The sequence below is a fragment of the Salvelinus sp. IW2-2015 genome, linkage group LG26 (genome assembly GCF_002910315.2).
Source record: "Salvelinus sp. IW2-2015 linkage group LG26, ASM291031v2, whole genome shotgun sequence".
Classification (NCBI taxonomy): Eukaryota; Metazoa; Chordata; class Actinopteri; order Salmoniformes; family Salmonidae; genus Salvelinus; species Salvelinus sp. IW2-2015.
Window position 1 is genome coordinate 48,691,900 of NC_036866.1, and position 25,843 is coordinate 48,717,742.

At 44.2% G+C, this 25,843-nt stretch overlaps 1 protein-coding gene across 1 annotated transcript in view; it reads left to right on the forward strand.

Moving 5' to 3' along the window:
- The first annotated feature begins 6,081 nt into the window (after positions 1-6,081).
- LOC111953029 (midkine-A) overlaps positions 6,082-25,843 on the forward strand; it is a 25,356-nt gene continuing 5,594 nt past the window's right edge. The window contains exon 1 of the mRNA XM_023972102.2: positions 6,082-6,286. Coding sequence (XP_023827870.1) covers positions 6,282-6,286 — 5 coding nt within the window. The 5' untranslated portion in view covers positions 6,082-6,281. The remainder of the gene's footprint in view (positions 6,287-25,843) is intronic.

Sequence of the window (25,843 nt, forward strand, 5' to 3'; positions counted from 1 at the left end):
TTACATTTCTCTGTTTCATCCCCCTCTCCCTTTCTCTCACTCTCGCTTTCCTCCCTCCTTCTTTCTCTCTCTTCACCCGTCCCTCCTCTCCTCTAATCCCTCCTCTCTCCACCCCCTCATCCCTCTCTCTCGCCCTCCCTTCCTCAGGGTGAGTCGCTGAAGCGGCGTGCAAAGAAGGCCATTGACCAGGAGCTGGCTGAGTACTTGGACAACCGCCAGTACTACCAGATGATCCAACGAGAGGACCAGGAGACTGCTGTATGATGATCCCGCTATTGACCACAACCGCACCACACTCTCTCTCTGTCTCTCTCTCTGTTTGCCATACCTAACAAAAGAAAGCCCTGTACTGGATTCGAGGGAGGAGGGAGGTGTCTTCCCTCTAACAGACCAGGCTGGCTACACCATAGAAATAGAATGACTTTAGAATGACTATTACTATGGGCTACACTACTAGTATGGGTCAAAGTGTACAGGTGAGCCAGTGGAGGCAGGTCTTCCTTTCTTCCTCTTGCTAGTGATGCTTCAGTTTGACTAGAGTGTTGAGTGCTATGTGTCAAGAGTGCATGTATGTTAACCGCTTTTCTTCTATCATGAATGGGTCCAAGTCCTCTACACAGCAAGCGAATGGAAACATAAGGGCAAGTGAAAAAAAGAACAGCTTTTTGGGGTATTTTCAGGGCTGGAGTAACTGTATCTGAATGTGGCTTCATGAACCTTGTATCATTCTCCATATGCAATGTCAAGGTATCTATAGATATTGTGTAAAGTTTGTGTCATTGAAAGAGGTTGCTAGAGTTTATTGAGGCACCGGTGCCTCAATCTAAGTAACACAATAATAAAATTCCCATCAAAATCCACCATTTTAAGCTAGAGATATCTGTTTGCATGGGCTGCGTATTAATCCACCGCATCCGCCTATTGCGACCTTCCGCATCTGCGGTGGATGGTGGCCGAGCTAGAGCAGTGTTTGTCAGACCATGAGACATCCAGAAAATTGGTCTTCTCACGAAACTAGGCCCACCCAGTTGGACGCCAAGTACACCCACTGGGGAGCCAGCCCCAGCCAATCAGCATCAGTTTGTCCTCACAAAAGGGCTTTATTACAGTACTCCTCAGCAGCCTCCCTCCCAGCCCTCAGACGATCCCGCAGTTGAAGAAGCTGGATGTGAAAGTCCTGGGCTGACGTGATTACTCGTGGTCTGTGTTTGTGAGGCRGGTTGGATGTACTGCCGAATTCCCTAAAACAACGTTGGAGGCGGAAATGAACATTAAATTCTCTGGCAACATCTCTGTTGGACATTCCTGCAGTCAGCATACCAATTGCACGCTCCCTCAAAACTTGAGACATCTGTGGAATTGTGTTGTGTGACAAAACTGCACATTTTAGAGTGGCCTTTTATTGTCKCCAGCACAAGCTGCACCTGTGTAATGATCATGCTGTTTAAGCAGCTTCCTGATATGCTACACCTGTCAGGTGGATGGATTATCTTGGCAAAGGACAAATGCTCACTTACAAGGATATAAACACAACATTTGAGAGAAATAAGCGTTTTGTGCTTATGGAGCATTTCTGGGATCTTTTATTTCATGTCATGAAAATGGGACCAACAGTTTACATATTTTTGTTCAGTATATATTTCAATACATTCCATATATTGTATTCATCTTTTATATATGGGTTCATATTGTCCATGGGTTTTTAGTGGATAGAAAATAGCCTAATGAATGAAAAAAGCATCTAATCAACAATGGCATTATTATCAATTAATAACTCTGCAACACTTCCAACTATTTACTTTTTTCACAACTGCCATCAGTTTGGCCCGAAAACATTTACGAAAAAGACATCTTGACATGGTAAAGTAAATAAAAGTGTGTAAAATGTTTTTATTTCATGCTGAAACCCTCATATTAAACACTGATTGTATACACTAAGTTAATGGTTTATATTTAGAATAATGTTTTACAGCTTTGTCGTTGTATTTTTTTGTTTAAATCATCTTATTTGATTTTGTTATATATTTTACATGTGATAAGGCCACACAGAAGGCCGGAGGTGAATTACAGACGCCTGTGATAATCTAAAGTACCCAATAAGGCCACTAGATGTCATCCGATAAATTCCATACATTCRTTGAAAGTTACTAAAATGTTGGTAGTTTCTGGTAAATTTTGAAGGTTTCCAGTAATATACCCTCCCTTTGCAACCCTAGATAGGATAGATGCTTTGCCGTATTGTATGAAGGCTCATACTTACCTTTTGAAAATCTAGTGACCTCTGGATGTTCTTATTTACTCTAATGACAGTGCAGTATGTTTGATCTGCCATTGGATATTTAACTTAAAGCTTATGTCTACCACAAARAAACCAATATATTTATGAAATGCTATACTATTTATCGAAATAACTGAAATAACCGCTTCCTATTAARTCATTTTTAAAAGCCGTTTTTGCACTGCCGCTCTTATTGCTAAAAAATACTTTCTATTTCTCTGTGGTTTGAATTTCCTCTTAGTGCATTACCTTTTACAGTTCATAGGTATTTATATACCACAGCTTTGAGATTTMTCTGTACTCTGTCCATGTGTGTTACATAAAATGTAAATCTGATGTATTTTTCCAAATGTGTACTTTGCAATGTATAGTTTAAATAAGTGCAACATCCTTGTTTACTTCTTAGAGGCATCTTTAGCCCATGTAAAACTGCCTCCGTCTTGTGTTTTGGATGATGAGTGGACCACAGTGTACTTAAGTGTGTATTACGAGGACATATAAGAGTGTATTATGAGGACAGTTAACCCTATATCTGCCAAAGCAAGTACAGTATATGTTATAGACCATGATACATGTGTTCAATTCTACATAGGTTTCTGTTGTTATGTTTATTGTAAATTATTAACTCTGACACTTCTTACATTTCTGCTTCATTAGAAAACATAATATAATGTCCTTCTCCCTTTACTTCAGCGTACAAGATACACTCGCTAGATTAAAATGCATTTTTACATGCTATAAAAGTCTAGTAAGAATTCAACACAGCAGTGAACTGATTCCCAATCATTTTTTTATTGCACACCATTACTACTTAAGTCAATTCTATACTACTCTACTGTATCTTTCATATATTAGCCAGTTAACATGAGAATAAATCAGTTCACTTTATTAGCCTTATTCAGTAATTTGTCTAGCATTCCTTAGTGTCGATAAAACTTATTTAAACACGATTGTACTGTATGTGCAACCTGACTGCTCAGTCAAGTATCTTACAACATCGGTTTACTTATCACTCTACAACTTTACAAGTATTATCAGAAACATGGCTTGATTATTTGGAAATATAGGTTTTTATCACTACTCAGACATCTTTGTAGACCTGCCTATTTATTTGTTGCTTGTACAGGGTTATAAAACGTATTTGTGTGTGTTATAAATGCTTTGTTTCGAGTTTATGTGCAATTCAGAGTTGGAGAATTAGCATCAGGTGATTGAGAATGTCGGAATGACTACTGCTACTGTCCAATGTGCAGTCCCGTGTAACTACAGAGATTTCAAAAGAGAATGTTTTTACTTATGAACAGCGACAAGAGTAATGGACAGATCTGTATGAAATGTATTCTTTTTAAATAGTTGTACTGTGCTGTATATTTGCTCATCAAGTCTGTTTACTACAGTTTATTTTGAAAAAAATAAACCTTTTAACATTGATCGTCGCAGTTTCTGACAGTCACTACTTTTCTTTCAAAAATCTATTTAGGGTTATTTGATATGTTTACGTTAGTTGAAGCATGGGGATCTTTGTTCAATTGGCTCTTCTTTTCTTAGGTAAATAGAATAAAGGGCATGTCAGAGTAGGAATTTTCCCGTTTTGAACATAATGAATAATATTATATTGACAGAGGGTAACTCATCTCGGATCAGCACTCCTACTAAGACTATTTGTGAATACGAGCCCTGGGATTGATTGAGGACATTCCCTGTGATTAGCAAACGTTCACAGATGATTTCATTGGTTGTTTCCTTACTTGATGGCTGGTCTTTTCTTGGGTTGGAAAATGGAGGACTCAGCAGGGGAAGACTTCTTTCCACAAATTGGCCTTCATGTGACTTTTCCCAGCTTCCCAGCTGAAGGCTCCAATAGCAACAGACCAACAATGTCCTCCACGCATGACTGATCCATTTCACCATGAGGAGGGAACCGGGAACCTTGGGTGATGATGGCATTAAACTCTGCCCTGAGAAGCAACAACTCCACAAAGCCACAAGAGAAATATATAAGCTTCTGCTTGTTACAGCTTTAATAGATGTTTAATATACATAAAGAAGCATGTGAATGTTTTTCCAAGATATACAGCGGAAGGGTCACTGTATTTTTATCAAAGTGGATTGACAGGTTTTTCTAGATTAAACATTGAAACATGATTATACTGAACAAAAATATAAATGCAACCATGCAACACTTTCAAATATTTTACCGAGTTACAGTTCATATGAGGAAATCAGTCAATTGAAAGGAATTAATTTGGCCCAAATCTATGGATTTCACATGACTGGGAATACAGATAAGCATCTGTTGGGTACTGATACCTTAAAATGGGCATCATTATCTCATCATGGTATTTCTGTGCATTCAAATTGCCATCGATAAAATGCAATTGGGTTCATTGTCCGTAGCTTATGCCTGCCCATAACATAGCCCCAACGCCACCATGGGGCACTCTGTTCACAACGTTGACATCAGCAAACCGCTTTCTCACACGACGCCACACACACGTGGTCAGCGGTTGTAAAGCCGGTTGTACGTACTGACAAATTCTCTAAAACAATGTTGGAGGCGGCTTATGCTAGAGAGATTAACATTCAATTATCTGGCAACAGCTCTGGTGGACATTCCTGCAGTCAGCATGTCAACTGCACACCCCCTCAAAACGTAAGACATCTGTGGCATTGTGTTTTGTGAAAGAAACTGCACATTTTAGAGTGGCCTTTTATTGTCCCCAGCACAAGGTTCACCTGTGTAATGATCATGCTGTTTAATCAGCGTCTTGATATGCCACACCTGTCAGGTGAATAGATTATCTTGGCAAAATGCTCACTAACAGGGATGTAAACAAATTTGTGCACAGAATTAGAGAGAAATAAGATTTTTGTGTGTATGGACCATTTCTGGGATCTTTTATTTCAGCTAATGAAACATGTGACTAACATGTTGCATTTATATTTTTGTTCAATGCATAATAATATACTAACATAACCATACAGACACGCCAATCAACTTAAAAGCACTAAAGAAGCCACATTATGACAATACATTACCTCAACAAAACATGTTGTCAATGAAAGAAACAAGGGTTGCTACTGTGTACACTGAGACCAACAGTGGGGCCACAAGAGCCAAACGGTGCTCTATAACCCAGTGACCAAACCTTACACAAAACCTTACGGTATTTAAATAGGTATTATTTATCCAACGGAATCATTCCCTGACCAAACAGGTGTTCCTCACACCATAGCAGAAGTCATGTGGACTTCATTGGGAAAGAAGGGATGATGATACATGTTTARGACCATGGGTAAAAATGTGTACATTGTGGGTCTGTTGTGCAATAAGGACGCAGTGAATCATTGATGGATGATGTGGACAGCTAATTTGCTGGGTTGGAAAACCTGAGAATCAAGATGCGAATTACTGGTCCTAGTAGTGAAAACTGAAACTATATATTCTACTTAGCTCTTTGGCTGGCAATTCACCTGCCATTCTGCAGGTTTCCCCCATACCTCTTTACATTCTTATAACAGACATGTGGTTCAGAATTTTGGATTGTAACATTACACTGACATAATATTTGCATCTAAGGCTATATTAAATGCAATATTAATATATTTGAGAGTCTACAGTGTTACTTGAGGACAACAGGTGTATTTAACAATAATAAAAGGGATGTCACAAAAAAGGTGTAAGTGATAAACTTACTGTAAAWACACGTTTGAATGAATAATAATTCATGAAGCAGGCAGGTCTAAGAAATCATGACACTGTGTGTAATGCAAATTAGATGGGCTTGTTTTGCCTCCCATTATATGGATTAAAGTGATGCCACATGGATAAGTGATGTCACCGAGGGGTAGATTTAAACATTGTTCATARGCGACCAGCTCAAACTAGTTTCGAAAAAAAAGTAGGACGACACAGTAAACGKAAGCTGTAGTCTGGGTGCGGGAAGCAAACGACTACACAACCGGTATAGTGATTTGACTGTGAAGTTGCCTGTTTGTGAGAATGAAGTAAGTTGACGCACTGTTTTCTTATCCCGKATTTTTTTGTCAGTTTAAGGCATTCATTATTAAGAATCATAGAGCATATCCATATGTTATTTACATTGTTTCTTTGTTCACTGATTTGCTGTCGATGTTCAGAACAAGTGCATGCTTTGGTAGGCTGGGAAGTGCGCATTACGCACAAACCAAATCTCCAATTTGTTTAACGAACAATCAAATACCATATCGCTACAGACTGGGTTGTTACTCTATATTCTCAAACTCTAAGGTACATTTTGAATATACCGTTTTAAGACTTCTTACAATGGGAGGGAGATTTTTTTAAAACTTTGTTTTCACATTCCTACAGGAGCATCCTTGTGTTATCATTTAGCCCAACTCTATTAGGTGTTAGAAAGGGTATCCTYTGGTGTTACTTGTTTAGCTTACAGGTATTACCACCTAAACCAGAATCAGATGTAATTATTCAATCAGATATAATTGTTCAATTCAAATATGGGAAATTCAGCTTTTTAGATTCAGCTTTTGATAGTGCAAGTGATCTAATTAATTGAGTTTGAATGATYGAAAAAGTGGTTTCTATTCATGATGGGACAATCATCAGACAGTGTGGTTTCTAAATGTGTTTGTTCTCCTGTCAAAACCTTCAAAATGTTGCGATTCATCTGACCCTGTAGGAAGCTACCATGGCTAGCTCATTGTTTGCCTTGGGGTTATATTTTACTCCCAATTAAAGCAACACTCTTCCTGCACTTGCAGGAWGTCAATCCTGCCAGAGATTTTCCACACACTTTTGTCTAGTTTTAGGTTATAAGGCATGGCATGGTAAGGTAATCCTATATGAGACTATATTCAGGCTTTATAACTAAGTCATGGTTGAACTGAAGAAGAATGATTGGAGGAATGGAATGCACCCCCATCACTCTTTTATAGCTCCCTCCCTTGACAACAACTTTTAAAGATGTGATTTTCCCAAATTTTTWGCTAAGGCTTTGTTTGTCTTGTATGTAGTTGTGAGACAGTTGGTGTGAAGTAGCTGTGAACAGTTGTGACATCCTCAGCTCACGTTGTCTATTTGTTCAGTATGTCTGCGCATGTTGGTTCCATGGTTATAACAAGGTCCTGTCTTAGTAAAACCTTGATTCACATTGTTTATACAGTGTTTGGTTGATATGATCATTTTGTTCTGGAGATCCACGACGGATCTGCGTTCCAGATCGTCTTTAAACGACTTTCATGAAGTTTGCCTTTTGGGAGAGTGAACTCTCCGGTTCATGAGGAAGTTCTCAAAATGTACTGCCCTCGCATCTACCAAAGGGAGCATCACACTTATTTTCTTCATCTTAAGACTTCATTGTCTTCTTATGCAAATAGGTTTACATTCAGCTGGACAGTGGAGAGGCCTTGCTCCTAAGATGTGGCATGGGATCTGTGTTAGGGCTTTTGAGAGAAATGAAAACAGGCAAGAAGGCCCTTTGTTTTGGCCCAATGAATCAGTATTCCTTTGAGGGGACTCTAAAGGCCTTTCAGCAAGCGCTTGGCCTCTCCCTCCGCATGGCTGGAGCACAGAGAGGGAGAGGGAGCCTGCTGAGAGCCTGTTCTGTTCACACAAAAGCCCGGAGAAGCCCTCCACATTTGGGGCCGGGAGACGAGCGGGATTTGCTCGGCCGGCTGACGTGTGAAAGAACGGACTCATTTAATGGAGGCCTTTCTCTTGAAACTGAACTCTCAAAGAAGACTCTGTAATTTCCCAGCCCAGTAATGGGGGGGGGGGGGGGGGGTGGAGAGAGAGGAAGAGATGTATGGGTTATTGACACATTTAATGTATTCAAAGGGGATGCCTGTGGCCCACATATTAAGGGGATATACTGCCGTACTTGTTGATTGAGCACTCATCAAGTAATGGCAGAAGGCTTGAAGGCGTTCAGTTGATTCAGTGAGACAAAGGTTAACTAGGCAAAATATTATGATCGGATAACAGCAATGTAAGAATCCATTAGCCTACTTTCATCATGCATAACTGTCAACAGGAAAATGTCTGTAAGTGGTGTATAGATGTACACTACCGTTCAAAAGTTTGGAGTCACTTAGAAATGTCCTTGTTTTTGAAAGAAAATAAAATGTTTTGTCCATTAAAATAACATCAAATTGATCAGAAATACAGTGTAGACATTGTTAATGTTGTAAATTACTATTGTAGCTGTAGCTGGAATATCTTCATAGGCGTACAGAGGCCCATAATCAGCAACCATCACTCCTGTGTTCCAATGGCACGTTGTGTTAGCTAATCCAAGTTTATAGTTTTAAAAGGCTAATTGATCATTAGAAAACCCTTTTGCAATCATGTTAACACAGCTGAAAACTGTTGTTCTGATTAAAGAAGCAATAACACAGGCCTTCTTTAGACTAGTTTAATATCTGGAACATCAGCATAACGTCAAGAGTGAAGAGGCGACTACGGGATGCTGGCCTTCTAGGCAGAGTTGCAAAGAAAAAGCCATATCTCTGACTGGCCAATAAAAATAAAAGATTAAGATTGGCAAAAGAACACAGACACTTGACAGAGGAACTCTACCTAGAAGGCCAGCATCCCGGAGTCGCCTCTTCACTCTTGACGTTGAGACTGGTGTTTTGCGGGTACTATTTAATGAAGCTGCCAGTTGAGGACTTGTGAGGAGTCTGTTTCTCAAACTAGACACTCTAATATACTTGTCCTCTCGCTCAGTTGTGCACCGGGGCCTCCCACTCCTCTTTATATTCTGGTTAGAGCTAGTTTGCGCTGTTCTGTGGAGGAAGTAAGACACAAGGTACAAGATCTTCAGTTTCTTGGCAATTTTTCGCATGGAATAGTCTTCATTTCTCWGAACAAGACTGACGAGTTTCAGAAGAAAGTTATTTGTTTCTGGCCATTTTGAGCCTGTAAACGAACCCACATATACTGATGCTCCAGATACTCAACTAGTCTAAAGAAGGCCCGTTGTATTGCTTCTTTAGTCAGAACAACAGTTTTCAGCTGTGCTAACATAATTGCAAAAGGGTTTTCCAATGATCATTTAGCCTAAACTTGGATTAGATAACACAACGTGCCATTGGATCACAGGAGTGATGGTTGCTGATAATGGGCCTCTGTACGCCTATGTACAGTTGAAGTCGGAAGTTTACATACGCTTAGGTTGGAGTCATTAAAAATCGTTTTTCGGGCCTCCCGGGTGGCGCAGTGGTCTAGGGCACTGCATCGCAGTGCTAGCTGCGCCACCAGAGTCTCTGGGTTCGCGCCCAGGCTCTGTCGCAGCCGGCCGCGACCGGGGGGTCCGTGGGGCGACGCACAATTGGCCTAGCGTCGCCCGGGTTAGGGAGGGTTTGACCGGTAGGGATATCCTTGTCTCATCGCGCTCCAGCGACTCCTGTGGCGGGCCGGGCGCAGTGCGCGCTAACCAAGGGGGCCAGGTGCACGGTGTTTCCTCCGACACATTGGTGCGGCTGGCTTCCGGGTTGGAGGCGCGCTGTGTTAAGAAGCAGTGCGGCTTGGTTGGGTTGTGCTTCGGAGGACGCACGGCTTTCGACCTTCGTCTCTCCCGAGCCCGTATGGGAGTTGTAGCGATGAGACAAGATTGTAATTACTAGCGATTGGATACCATGAAAATTGGGGAGAAAAGGGGAGAAAAGTAAAAAAAAWATACTTGTTTTTCAACCACTCCACAAATTTCTTGTTAACAAACTATAGTTTTGGAAAGTCGGTTAGGACATCTACTTTGTGCATGACKCATTTAATTTTTCCAACAATTGTTTACAGACAGATTATTTCACTTAAAATTCATTGTATCACAATTCCAGTGGGTCAGAAGATTACATACACTAAGTTGACTGTGACTTTAAACAGCTTGGAAAATTCCAGAAAATGATGTCTTGGCTTTAGAAGCTTCTGATAGGCTAATTGACATCATTTGAGTCAATTGGAGGTGTACCTGTGGATGTATTTCAAGGCCTACCTTTAAACTCAGTGCCTCTTTGCTTGACATCATGGGAAAATCAAAATAAATCAGGAAGCTCAGGAAGGAGATGCGTTCTGTCTCCTAGAGATGAACCGTCATAAAAAAGCCAGACTACAGTTTGCAACTTGCCATGGGGACAAAGATCGTACTTTTGGGAGAAATGTCCTCTGGTCTGATGAAAGAAAAATAGAACTGTTTGGCCATAATGACTATCGTTATGTTTGGGGGAAAAAGGGGGAGGCTTGCAAGCCGAAGAACACCATCCCAACCGTGAAGGACGGGGGTGGCAGCATCATGTTGTGGGGGTGCTTTGCTGCAGGAGGCTGGTGCACGTCACAAAATAGATGGCATCATGAGGGAGGAAAWRTATATGGATACATTGAAGCAACATCTCAACACATCAGTCAGTTAAAACTTGGTCGCAAATGGMTCTTCCAAATCGACAATGACTCCAAGCATACTTCCAAAGTTGTGGCAAAATGGCTGAAGGATGATAAAGTCAAGGTATTCGAGTGGCCATCACGAAGCCCTGACTTCAATCCTATAGAAAATGTATGGACAGAACTGAAAAAGCGAGTGCGAGCAAGGAGTCCTACAAACCTGACTCAGTTACACCAGCTCTGTCAGGAGGAATGGGCCAAAATTCACCCAACTTATTGTGGGAAGATTGTGGAAGGCTACCCAAAACGTTTGACCCAAGTTAAACAATTTAAAGGCAATGCTACCAAATACTAATTGAGTCTATGTAAACTTCTGACCCACTGGGAATGTGATGAAAGAAATAAAAGCTGAAATAAATCATTCTCCCTGTTATTATTCTGACATTTCACATTCTTAAAATAAAGTGGTGATCCCAACTGACCTAAGACAGGGAATTTTTACGAGGATTAAATGTCAGGAATTGTGAAAAACTGAGTTTAAATGTATTTGGCTGAGGTGTATGTAAACTTCCGACTTCAACTGTAGATATTCCATAAAAATTTGCCGTTTCCAGCTACAATAGTCATTTACAACATTAACAATGTCTCCACTGTATTTCTGATCAATTTGATGTTATTTTAATGGACAAAACATTTGCTTTTCTTTCAAAAACAAGGACATTTCTAAGTGACCCCAAACTTTTGAATGGTAGTGTATTTGCGTGGTTTTCCATGTAATCATGGAAACAAAAATACAGATACTAGTAGGCTATGTTCATAGGCTAAAATGATCCAACAACTAAGATGAAGGACAGTTAGTTAACTGCAGAGTAACTTCAAAGTAAAGTTGTCTATAAACTTACTGAGAACAGAACAAAGTATGTTATAATAAGTACAGTGTACTGCATTGAGGTGCAGTAACTCATAGCAACACATATAGTGCCTTCAGAAATTATTCACACCCTTGACTTTTTCCACATTCCATATTACAGCCTGAATTTAGAGTAAATTGAGATTTTGTGTCCCTGGCCTACACACAATAACGCATAATGTCAAAGTGAAATTACACTGAACAAAAATATAAATGCAACATGTAACAATTTCAAAGATTTTACTGAGTTACAGTTCTTATAAGGAAATCAGTCAATTGAAATAAATAAATTAGGCCCTAGTCTATGGATTTCACATGACTGGGAATACAGTTGCATCTGTTGGTCACATATTTCTTTTTAAAAAAGCAAGGGTGTGGATCATAAAACTAGTCCAGCATTTGCGACCACCATTTGCCTCATGCAGTGCGACACATCTCCTTCAAATAGAGTTGATCAGGCTTTCGATTGTGGCCTGTGGAATGTTGTCCCACTCCTCTTCAATGACTCTGCGAAGTTGCTGGATATTGGCGGGAAATGGAACACGCTGTTGTACACGTCGACCCAGAGCATCCCAAACATGCTCAATGGGTGACATGTCTGTTGAATATGCAGGACTTGGAAAAACTGGGACATTTCAGCTTGTGTACAGATCCTTGCAACATGCATTATCATGCAGAAACATGAAGTGATGGCGGCGGATGAATGGCACGAGAATGGGCTTCAGGATTTCGTCATGGTATCTCTGTGCATTCAAATTGCCATCAATAAATTGCAATTGTGTTCATTGTCTGTGCTTATGTCTGCTCATACCATAACTTCACCGCCACCATGGGACACTCTGTTCACAACCGTCTGTACCTGGCCATCTGCCAGGTACAGACGATCTCTCAGGTGAAGCCAGATGTGGAGGTCCTGGGCTGGCGTGGTTACACTTAGTCTGCGGTTGTGAGGCCGGTTGGACGTACTGCCAAGTTCTCTAAAATGACGTTGGAAGCGGCTTATGGTAAAGAAATTAGTATAAAATTCTCTGACAACAGCTCTGGTGGACATTCCTGCAGTCAGCGTACCAATTGTACGCTCCCTCAAACTTGAAACATCTGTGGTGTTCTGTTGTGTGAGAAAAACTGCACATTTTAGAGTGGCCTTTTAATGTCCCCAGCACAAGGTGTACTTGTGTAATGGTCATGCTGTTTAATCAGCTTCTTGATATGCAACACTTGTTAGGTGAATAGATTATCTTGGCAAAATGCTCACTAACAGGAACAAATTTGTTCACAAAATTTGAGAGAAATAAGCTTTTTGTGCGTATGGAAAATTTCAGGGATATTTTATTTCAGCTCATGAAACATGGGACCAACACTTTACATGTTGCATATATATTTTTTGATTAGTGTATGTTTTTTTTTGTTTTTTGGGGGATAAAAATAAATGGTATAGAGCTAAGCACAAGCAAAAATCCTAGAGGTTCGAAAGCAGACTTGGTTCAGTCTGCTTTCGAACAGACACTGGGAGACAAATTCACCTTTCAGCAGGACAATAATCTAAAACACAAGGCCAAATATACACTGGAGTTGCTGACCAAGACGACACTGAATGTTCCTAAGTGGCCTAGTTACAGTTTTGACTTGAATCGGCTTGAAAATCTATGGCAAGACTTAAAAATGGCTGTCTAGCAATGATCAACAACCAACGTGACAGAACTTGAAGAATTTTTAAAAGAATAATGTGAAAATATTGCACAGTCCATGTGTGCAAAGCTCTTAGAGAATACCCAGAAAGACTCACAGCTGTAATCACTTCCAAAGGTGATTCTAACATGTATGGAGGTGTGAATACTTAAATGAGATAGTTCTGTATTTCATTTTCAATAGATTTGCAAAAATCTCTAAAAACATGTTTTCACTTTGTCAGTATGGGGTATTGTGTGTAGATGGGTAAAAAACATGTTTTTAATTCAGGCTGTAACACAACAAAATGTGGAATAAGCCAAGGTGTATGAATACTTTCTGAAGGCACGGTAGCTGACTAAACTCCACTCCATGGTGAAGGAAGTTTCTGATGAACTCCACCAACGGAGTGGAGCAGAGACCAGCCTTTTTGGAATTCAGGTCTGACTACATTGATTCACCCAAGATCAATACTTTAAAAATAATGTTTTTATTAAATGCTAACCTTGTACCTATGTTTGCCCTCTGTAGTTATGTGTCTTTGTGTGTTTGCTGTCAATAAACGTTAATCAAATACAAGTACTGACTGTGTACTTGTTGAGATTCAATTGGCACATGCGCATTTGCGCTGAGTTGCCATCTTAGATCAAGAGCGATGAACAAACAGTTGGTGGTTGTATATGATGGACAAACATAGGTACAAAGTTAGAAAGTTTCCTAGTCCTGACTAGCATGTGAAGGCGGCATTAGTAAGTTGATGCCCAACTCAACAGTCGATGAGGTGGCACGCAACCATTGGTTGATGCAATGCAACGCCTCCTTTGTTCCTCTGGTAATGTAGAGGTTAACCCAGGCCCTGCAGCCCTCAGCATCACTCCAACTCCCCAGGCACTCTCATTTGTTGACTTCTGTAACCGTAAAAGCATTCGTTTCATGCATGTAAACATTAGAAGCATCCTCCCTAACTTTGTTTTATTCACTACTTTAGCACACTCCGCCAACCCGGATGTCCTAGCCGTGTCTGAATCCTGGCTTAGGAAGGCCACCAAAAATCCTGACATTTCCATCCCTAACTATAACATTTTCCGACAAGATAGAACTGCCAAAGGGGGCGGAGTTGCAATCTACTGCAGAGATAGCCTGCAGAGTTCTGTCATACAGGTCTGTGCCCAAACAATTAGAGCTTCTACTTTTAAAAATCCACCTTTCCAGAAACAAGTCTCTCACCGTTGCCGCTTGTTATAGACCCCCTTCGGTCCCCAGTTGTGCCCTGGACACCATATGTGAATTGATCGCCCCCAATCTATCTTCAGAGTTCGTACTGTTAGGTGACCTAAACTGGGACATGCTTAACACCCCGGCCGTCCTACAATCTAAGCTAGATGCCCTCAATCTCACACAAATCATCATGGAACCTACCAGGTACAACCCTAAATCCGTAACCATGGGCACCACCTTAGATATCATCCTGACCAACCTGCCCTCTAAATACACATCTGCTGTCTTCAACCAGGATCTCAGTGATCACTGCCTCATTGCCTGCATCCGTAATGGGTCTGCGGTCAAACGACCACCCCTCATCACTGTCAAACGCTCCCTAAAACACTTCAGTGAGCAGGCCTTTCTAATCGACCTGGCCCGGGTATCCTGGAAAAAGCGAGAGGCTGAGCGAGATACACTGTGGAGTTAGTTGTCTAATGTGGCCTTTCAGCAGGACAAATAATGTAAAACACCCAAGCCTATATTCCTTGGAGTTGCTGACGCGAAAGACGTACACTGGGAATGTTCCTAAGTGGGCCTATGTTACGCAAGACGTGTACTTTGTTGATATACTGCATCAATCTGCTCGGGCTTGGATACCAGGTATGGATGGAGTAATGGGTGAGATAGACGCTTAAGGCTCCTTCAACACTTTAATTCGGGTTGCCTACAATGATATTTCTGCCTGTGTCGTCGTTCTTGGCAGCGCAGCTCATGGCCTAGATCTTCTCTGGGATAGTTGCCTACGGACGTGGTTGGGGTCCGCCTGGGCATAACTTAATGAATGGTGGTTGGAGGTGCCTGGTCTGCCTGGGGTCCATGGCAGCCGATGTGGTGGAACAGGAAGTACAGGGGAGGGGGACTTGAGCCATCGCCACCCCTGGTTGGTAGCTCCAGTTTGTTGTAGCAGTGGCAGCGTGGAGTATGTTGTTTTGCGTGGACCTGGCTGTCTTAGGGCTACACTGATCTACACTAACCACCCTGTGGTGAGGACGGCATGGGGACACTTCGCAGGAAGATGTTTCCTTATGAGAAAGTTAACGAGTTGTGCCACTAGTGGAAAAGAGGATAAGGGATTCAGTCTCTTCATGTGCTCGCAGTGTATCCTTTAGCGTGTGAGTTGGGGTGGCTCGCAGAAGTTCTTTTGTGAGAGGGATGTATCTATGAGGCCTCGCTTGCAACGCCGTCGTAAAGACTCATCAGCTGTAATTACGATACTTCGCAAAATAGGTGATGCACTATACAGTTCTCGACGGTAAAGTTGTAGCCTGATGTGTTGTGGTGTTACCATAGTGTGTGTGAATAGAGGGTGAAAGGTTCGTGGATTGTGGCTAATTTTCAATGAAGGAATTTTGTGCACAGTACTGGTCTTGAAACACTCGATGGGATTTCTTTCGCTTTTTGTCAGTATGCGGGGTGAAGGGTAGACAAACTATTGGTGGTGTTGTGAGATCTTGTAGAGGTTGTAATATTATAAGGGTAGATTATTTATAGGGTTCGTGATTGGGATGTTGGCTAGCCTCCATTTTCATCACAATCAACATCGTTTCGGAAAATAGCACTTCAATGGGCTTACTGCACGACGAAGCGGTGTTGAGTTTGCTAACATGACTTGGGTCTGAGAGAGGGTCACATACGGTTATGGCGGTGCACTCAACATGGTATTCTTTTTCTGTTGGCGGTGTTCGCTTGAAGGCAGCAGGGGACTATTCGCTGATGGACTCCTTTGCAAACATGGTTCCGGTAATCTCGGAGCTGAGCAGCTATGAAATTCCAGGTCTCGTTATTTTTGAGAATTGCAGAGGATGCTGTGGGATAAACAGATTGTTTCGAGATGGAATGGTATCACACCCTTAGACTCAGGTTAGTGTTTGGACTTTTTAAGGATACATGTAATCGATTTTGGGCTCATGTAATGTCCTAGGGACATTGCAGCTACACCGTATTACCTGGTAATTCCGCGTCCCTTTCGGTTGTCAGCTTCGTGTGTATTTGTGTCGTTTGTGTTGCTTCATGTCTAATGAATTTATGACTTGTTCTTGAGTAGAATTTTAAGGAGTATTTACAGATCTCTCACGGAGTTCCGGGGTCGACATGGTGACGTTAGAGTCTGGTTGATTCTGAACAATTGGGCAGGAAGTCCTTTTAACATTGTTGATTTTGACTCTGAGATTGAATTACTTTTTGATATCTATTCGGATGCGGAATCATTTTATGTCACGGGCTTGTAATGTTTTGCTTCATTTTCTTATGTATGATTTCATGTATATACGCAGGAAAGAGAGTACATGGGAGGTTATTAGTTCTGTTTGTTTGGCCTCACTGTATGTAACAATGTATGGGACCAACATGAGGATGGTGGTAATCTTTTTTGGTTAATTGAGTTTGGGACAAGTTATTACCACGCACTAGTTTTGCCCATTGACATTAAGTCATAATCGTTGTGACGCGCACTGCGTTGGGTCAGACGCAACAAAATGTGGGAGAGAAAGTTCCAGGGTTATGATACTTTTCTGAAGGCACTGGTATACATTCGCTATGCATGATTAGTGTTTAGATTGGAAATATTATGGTATATTGTCCCCACTTTCACAGATAAGAATTGTATGAGTAGAGTAGCTGGCACGTCTCTCAAACATAAGCTGAGTCTCGTATGCTCGGTTTATTGTCGAGCATGGGTGCTCGGTCTGGGTTATGTGGTCTCCAACTCTGGCTAAATGTAGATGGTGATAGGGGGTGTCCACATCAGCCACGACGTCCCATAATGACACAATGTCACTGACTCACAGACCATCAGATCTGCCAACTCCGTCCAGGCATTCGTCGGATTGATATTGATGGTGAAGTCCTGTGTTCATTCCGTTCGCGCATGAGGAATAAATGTCTGTTTCGATGCAATGTAAACTCATATAGATTAAGCATTCCTCCTCGGGTACCACCTGCTTGTATTTTATTCACGTCGTATTTTCTTTACGACGACGAGGCTCTAGTTGAGCGACTAACTGGCTTCTTTATGAGGGAGAATTAGTTCAAGTAAGGCCGATGTTTATATTTTTCTTGTTCCTAGCCAGTGTATCTGGGAACTCTCTCTCTTGTGCTACGGAGCATGGCACAACAAAAATTTATTCATGGAGACAATTTCATCCCTAACTTATAACATTTTCCGACAAGATAGAACTGCCAAAGGGGCGGAGTTGCAATCTACTGCAGAGATAGCCTGCAGAGTCTCTGTCATACACGGTTGTGTGCCCAAAAATTAAGAGCTTACAGACTTTAACAAATAATCCTATTTTCCAGAAACAAGTCCTCTCACCGTGTGCGCGTGCTTTGTTATAGACCCCCTTCGGTCCCCAGTTGTGCCCTGGACACCATATGTGAATTTGATCGCCCCAATCTATCTCAGAGTTCGTACTGTTAGGTGACCTAAACTGGGACATGCTTAACACCCCGGCCGTCCTACAATCTAAGCTAGATGCCCTCAATCTCACACAAATCATCATGGAACCTACCAGGTACAACCCTAATCCGTAACCATGGGCACCACTTAGATATTATTCTTCTTCGGCAGTTCCGCAGACCGCAAAACCTTTGGCTTCGCGCGCTCAGGGTAAGATAAGGATAAGGAGAACTTAGGCACTTCGAAATAGCCTGTCTTTCGAATTACAGGTATTCTCTTATACGCCCTCGTTGTTGTTCCAGGGCAGCTCGACAATGTGTTAGAATTTGCAGGAAAGTTTAGCTTTACAATTTTAGGTCAATTTTTTCAGATCTGCCTCTGCTCGGGCATCGCCGATAAAGTAACGTGGGCTCTTAAAGATTCTGGGTTCTGTGCTGAGCGGGCTCCAAGATAAATCGGATCTCGCCCTCACCGCCTCATCACTTGGTCGAAGAGGCGCTCCCTCACCACAACACTTCAGTGAGCAGTGCCTTTGCTTATTCGACTCATCATCTTGAGCCCGCGGCGCTAGTCACCTCTGTTGAAGGTCTATACTTGCGACCTTCGGGATCTCGGCTCGCCTAGAGACGAGTCGCCTGCGATATATGCGTCGCTTCCACTTTCAAAGTATTGTGGCCATATATACTGGGCCTCCGGCTTATCTTAATGGGAAGCACATGTAGTCGCCAAAATTACTTATGAAGGTAGAAGTTTGATAAGAAAATAGATTAGCGTGTGATTGTGACGATGGTGGTATTTGTCCCTTGGGTTGCAGAGCGTTGTTCCCTTGGGGATTCTTGGAGCTGCGGCCCTTTGATTCAGTGGGAGACAATAAGTCCGTCTTGGTGTGCTGTTTGTGTTCGTTTTGAAAGTATGGGCGGAACTGCCGGTCCAATGCCCCCCGCACAATTTGAGTTGATTTTGTGCCACGTATTGTGGGAGGGTGTGAGACTGTCAGCCAGAGCTTGCTCTGTTTGAGCTAGTACCACTAGTGTGGTTCCAGGTAAAGTCTAACAGGGCTTTTGTGACAGGATTTTCTGCGCAGAGAGAATACAGAAATTGTGCTTTTCAGCTCTTTGGTAGTCAGTTATGGTTTTCGCCCAGAAAGCTTTAGTTGGGGTATCGGAGTAAGGGCTTGCAGCATTGTAGAATTGTTCTATGCGGGGATCTTAAGTAAGCAATCTCTCCATATCGTTTAAAGTTCCAGTTATGGCATTGCGCTCTAGCTGGACCACTGGGGAGAGGTCAGGGCTGTAGACACCACATGGTTGCCACCCCGGGACGGGGCGGAATAAAGGGATCTCACCTGATATATGCCGCTACAGGTTCTTCTCAACCTGCTCTTCACGCATTTGAGTGTAGTTGTGAGAAGAGTGCTATATTTTAGTGGATGTCTGGGACACAGCCGCCAGCGGTAGCCAGTTGTCTGGCATGATTATGAATTCGCAAAGATATGAAATAAACGTTGACTACTATAGTAGAACACACTATCCACTCAATAGTAATTACAAAACGGATTTATACGAGTAACAGTTAGCTTAGGATACAGATACACGGTACCTTGATTCAGGTGCTCAATGACTAGCACGCGGAGAGACAGGAAAAAAAATAGTAACTTTCTGTCAACAATGAAGTGGCGCTAGAGCGAGTTGCCATAAGGTCAAAACTATGCAATGTCAACGCCACCGGGAATTAATGAAAGTAAGGAACATGGGCAATTAGGACTCTCAATCTCTCTAGTTTGGTGCGACATAATACCTTGCAAGTGCTGAATCACAGCTGGCCTTTATGGATGAGCATGAAGCATAACACCACAGAGACTAATTTAGGACTAAGACAAGGCATATCGGACAGAGACAGACAAATAGACACACAACTTTCACGCACGTGTGTGGTACCACGCATAAGCATGTCACTCATACTGTACACTCGGTCTCGTTCCCCAGCCACAAATTTAACAAACGCGCAAAAATAACATAAGTCAGAGCATATTGGTTAAGCGAACGGTACAGTAAATAGAATCTGCGCTCATTTGAGAGGTGGCGGGGTGGCTCCAGTAGTACTTCCAGGGCACACTGGGAAGTGAGCACCGGCGCTAAAGGACTTCAGAGTCGGGGACGGTACGCGTCGGGTGGGACGATCACTGCTCCAGGCGTCGGAGGGCGCTGCGCACGCGTAAGGCGCGGAGAACTAGCGACCGACAGCGACCTCTGACCACTTTGTGCCCTCAATAGAGGGTTCTCTAGGACACACTTGCTATAGCGTTTTGCACACTTTCGTCTCGCCCTTCCTCTCCAGTTGACCTTCTGAGTTGGCATGGCACACAACTCCTCGCTGCCTCTCCCTCCCCTCGACCCGCTTGGTCTAGGAATCCTCACCCGTACAGCGCTCTCCCCTCAGATATTTGGAGGGGAGTAGGCATGCGGTCGCTTCAGGAGACAGTTGGAGAGTAGCCAGGACATTGAAAGAGAGTCACTGTTCTACACGCACAGAATAGCAGTGTTTTAGGGCATTGGGCTTGATTGATATTGCTTTGATTTTAAACGCTTCCTATGCGCACCAACGGGTTATACTGAAGTGCAGGTCTTTAGTAGGACTTCTCTTCAGTTGCGTACATTGTAAGAGGATTACATGCACATGGTCCGAGAGAGACCGATGAGTTGTAGCTGTGGAAGGACATGAGAGGACGCAAGCTTCTTCCTTGAGGACTGAAGGAGGAGGTGTCACGAGCTCCGCGTTAACAGAAGAGGCCAATGGACTCGCGGAGCTGGCGTCTCCTTTTTTGGGAGGGAATTGGAGGGAGGGCAGGTCATTTTTGCGTCGTCAGTATTATTTGTTTGTTTTTTTTAATGCCCGAATTTTGCTCCCTGTGCATGATGAATGTTTTCGTTCTTTCTCTTTCAGACTGGCTTGTTGTCTAGGGCTCCACGCTCCTGCTGGGTTAATCATTAAGGTTCTGGCAATTCGTGGGCAGTAAAATTGGCTAATTTTACAGGGGTTTAAAATGGTGCCTGTTTGTGTTTCTAACGCTGTGTTATTTTTGTTGTTTGAGAACATAGATGGCAAGGGGAGGGAAGGATCATGAGAAGAGGCTGCGTGATTATAGATAAGTAATGGGAGTAAGATAGGCGCATAAAAACAGGGTCGATTGATAATGTCAAAAAGATATGTCTTCCTTTAAGGGGCCTGGATTTTCATGCGGGTTGTTCACGTGGCAGAGTTAAACGGTGGCACTGGACGCACTCAGCCTCTGATACACGCGTTGACGCGTAGTAGTGCAGACTCAGCTCTGCAGTCGCTACCTCTGACTGAGGTTGGCTAGCTTCACTGCAGCGCCACTGTATATGCTGGGGAGAACTAGCGAAGGGGTGTGAGTGGAGTTTCGAGTCGGAACGCATCATACGACTGGGAGAGGGGGCAATGTCATATAGAAGGAGAAGAAGACGGTTTCTATTCGTCATGACTCATGCATGATCCCTTTATGCGAAGAAGAGAGGCTTGATGAGTGAGCTATGCGCAGACAGCGGGATCAGAGCAGTTGACTGTACTGGCGCGTAGTCTGGCAAAGGAAGCGTCCCTGAGGCTGGGGTCATTGAGGACTATTGAGCTCTTGGCTGGCGACGCCCTTTGCACTCTCGCATTGGCTGGCCTCGGGTAGGCGGCGGGGCATCTGGCAATAGCGTGGAAGGCCACTGTGGACTTCTTTGCGGGGCGCTGTCTAGGGCAAGAATCCCTCGGAGAAGGTGGTGGAGGCACTGGGACTTGATCTAGTCCTGGGGCTCATGCTTGGCAGCCTCGCACTGGACATAAGGGCTTTGGTCTAAGCTCGTCGTCATGGCAGCGGAAGCTTCGGTGAGAAATGGGCATGCTTGAGCGTCGGTCTACTGTGGCAGGTACACGAACTCTCCGGTAGAATGATTCGTGGGCTGGAACGAGACTCTGGATCTATTTCGGTCGAGCATGGTCATCGGACTGAACGGACGTGGCATTCGCGGTAAGAACTGTCGGCTCGGATGTCTACTTCGTGGACCGCGTACCGGAATGGATTGGCAGGAAAGGTCATTTGCACTCGTGCTTCTCGTCAGTTACACGGGATTGAAAGGACTTTGATCCTCTTGCACTTGGGCAGGTAGATGGCGGAGCGTGCGGAGACAATGGACTTGGAGAGTGCTATCCTTCGCCCTGAGTATAGACGACGTGGGCAGAGGCACGTGCTTTGATACTATCTCTCTGGCAGGTACACTGAGCTGGGCTGTGTCGAGTGGTAGCAGGCGAGGGCGGTATAAGGACTTGGGATCTGACGGTCTGGGCCAGGAGCTTATGCGAGTGGGCGTCACTAGAAGAAACCTCTCGAGAAAGCAGACACACATGAGTTGCTGGGACTCGCTGTTGACTGGTCTTCTGATTCTTTGCAATCGGGTCGTCTGAGGGGAGCATATGTTAGGCGTGGAAGGGGTAACTTCATGTTCCTCGGCTTATCGCGCGGGAATCAATGGCAGTCTGCCATCCTGGAACGGTCTGGTCGTCCGCACGACTTAATACGGTAGAATAGAGGCTTCAGCATATTAGGATGGACAGTGTCGCTATTGTGCAGTTTAATGTATTTAGGTTTTGCAAAGCGAGGCGACGCACCAGTCCTTCTAGAGTATAAGGCGCTGGGCAGATGCAGTAACCTTTGGCTGGCTATGTGTCTTCAGATGTTCCGTGCGCTTCGTTGGTCTGCCGGACATGTTGCAACATTGTTCCAAGAGTATCTAGAGATCTCCAGAGATCTCCTATGTCACGTGGTCCCGGCTCGAGTGCTAGGAGGCAGTGGAGCAGGTCAGCTTGGCTACGACGGTGTCCTGCACTCGTGGGGCCACTGACCGTAGGGAGGATATCTCTGGGTTGGCTATAGTTGTCACAAGATGTCTTTCGGAGGATTTAGGGGGCGTCAGTGGTGCGGATGGGAGTCGAGAGGGCTGGGACTCATCGCAAGTTAGGTACTTGTGGGGCTATTGGGGTCGTTTTCTTTAGATGGCAGAAGTGGTCCTAGATCAGGGGTTTACTCGTTGTTAGCGCGTGTAGGTGAGGTGGAGTTTTCAATGGTGTCAGGACTCGGTGCCTTACAGCACGTGGGGCCTGCAGGTTGATGGGGTTCCTCAACAGCAAGGCAGCTGTTTTATTCGTTGTCTCTGGGGATTGGGCGAGGATGTCATGACTGGCTAAAGGTGCCTGAGGCGATGCTTGCGCCTCTCAGTGGGCTAGGTTCGCTAGCTCAGACGGCCGCTGGTGTCAGGCAGGGGCGAGTTCCTGTTCTACCGATGGGTAACGTGGGCTCTGGTCAGCAGGCAGGTCAGGTCTCATGTGGTTGATGACGGGGGTCGCACGGTGCACCGGGTGTTCTAGTGTGTATCTTTGGGTTGTGAGCTCAGGATTTGGGTTCGACGTGCTTGTGCGATTAGTGCTATTATGCAGGCAGCTCAATGACAGAGTCGGTCTATGGGGCATGGAGGTCCAGAGGAGGGCCTTGGGCAGTGTAGCTTGGAGACGGCGGACTTGGTGCATCAGACGGCCCGACAGACTCGTCGAGGAACCTGGTGAACTTGCGGAGTCAGGGGATCGAGGACAGGGACCGAGGACAAGGGTAGGCCGCGTGCGTGGGCTGTTTTCTTCAGGGTACTGCCTGGATGAGGCAAATCATGGACTTGTTTGAGACACCGAAAGACCTATACATATTGCTAAGTAAGCGAAGCGTACGCAGGAACAGGGCATAATCACTGGAATTCATATACGATTGTGACTGTGTGGATGACTAATATGCACGGTGGTGTTGTCTAGAGGTGTACTGTGATTATGTCCGGCGGGTGGAAGGGGCGTAATTGCTTTGTGTTCTAGATTCCAACTAGTAGACATGTGTAATATCTAAGCAGGGGTGGGACATTCTAACAGAGATACCAACTACAAGGTTCAGAAATTTTAATAGGGAGAATCCGGTTACTAATGATGTGTGTAAAGATCATCTCGCATGCTGCAGAGACGCGAGTGCGTGGAAGCGCAGAAGGCAAGAGCGGGGATCTAGGAAGACGACTCACTGAGGCATACAGGGCTATCTGGTGGACGTCATGTGTGTGAATTGGACGACTGACAGTGGTGGTGACGGTCAAAATATGGTAAGGGTCATTATTCAGTAGAAGGGCGGTGGATATGGAGAGAGTGTGCTCGGATGTAGTTATCCAGGTATAGCGCGAGAGCAGGGTGCGCTACAGAGTGACTCCTCTTGAAGAGTCACTCACGTGGATGTCCATTGAGGGGCAACTCTGTCAACAGGGGCCTCTAATGGTGCCTACCTGGTTGAGGATGGGGATGCTAATGTTCTCTACCACGTCAAGTGCCTGGTAGATGGGCCGCATAGTGCGGGAGGAGTGTATAGTGAGGTAAGGGCTACCGCGGGTGCTGTTTGCTCTCAGAGCTGCTCATCGTCTAGTCACGCGGTGCCGCGATCTTAGGTACAGCCATGCGTAAGGCTGGGTGCCATGTATGGACGAGGAGAAGCGGCAACTCGGAGACCAGACACGCGAGATCCTTCGATAGTGAGTGGCTACCGGGGCTCTGTGTGGCGGTGAACTACAGGTGTGGCGGAGCAAGGTTGGTGCTCATCACGTTCGTGATTGATGCTCCGGGGTTCCGCGTCTTTACGTGGGAGCTGGGAATATGGATTACGCACTCTCGTGTTTGCTAAGGCACACGTTTAACAGCGAGACATCCGGTGGGCGCTCTTCCGCATAACACGGTGTCTGCTCGTACTCCCGCTCTCCACGGTAAGCATGGGAAGTGGGTGCAGGTTTCCTACCTTGACCTCGCCACACTAACCCTTTAGCCCCCCCCCCCCCCCCCCCCCCAATACATTTTTGGATTTCTTCTCGGGCTTCCAGCCACGCTTCCGTGCTGCCTGCCTCATCCACCGCTCCTGGGCTTTAGCTGCCTCCATCTCTTCACGAGAGCGGCGATATTCTCCAATGTGAGCCCAGTGTCCTTTTTCCTCAGAATTTCCTCCCATGTGCCAGGAGAGTCCTGTGTAGTGGGTCCGCTGCTGCTGCTGCTTGCTGCCCGTAGCCACGCTGCTTGGTCCGAGTTTTGGTGGGTGGTCTGGTAACGGGCAAGCCTTCCCTCTCTTTCACGAGGAGAGAGAGTGTAACAGGGATCGTGGGACGCAACGACTGGCAGTTGTTGCCAAGTTCCTTGTGCAAATTCAGTGTTTATATATCGTGGTTTACATGTAAGTAAAATCTGTGAAAATAACTACCTTACAAAACCTGAATAGTAATCAAAGTTGGCAAACCGATGACAATTGTTTCATTATTTTCAAATTAATTTTTCTCCGTTTTCCCTTTCTGGTTGGTCATGACAAAATGATTGTCAGGAGCTGAGTGAAGGACAAGCCACTCTTTGTCTGCATTGATAATCCCAATCACAAGATACTAGCCACTTTAATGATATGTATTTGTTCTCAGATTGCAGCGATCAGGATTGATACTGGATTTTGATCTGAGTCTTGCCTTCCGTGATTTTGAAGAACCTATTATGTAGGTCCGGAATCACAGAACAGAGCAGAACGTAACACGGATTGTTTTCATGAGCATTATTTGATACTTGTCCTTCAGCTCTTCTTAGTTTGTCTCTACTGTGTCTTCCTGACCTTAATTTTGTTTCAGTAAACAAGCAAGACGACTCATGAAGCACTGAGTGGTGCAGGACGTGTAGCATCTACGAGATTTATCGATGCATTTGTCGATTATAGTATTTTTTTCTTCACGGCTTGTGGGCCATTGCTTGTCCACCTTTGGCTTACGTCTGCTACCTGCGGCCACATCGTGTTCAGATGCATCCGCTTCTGGCAAGCAACTTGCTGCCGCCCCCCCTCCCTCCCGGCGTTCT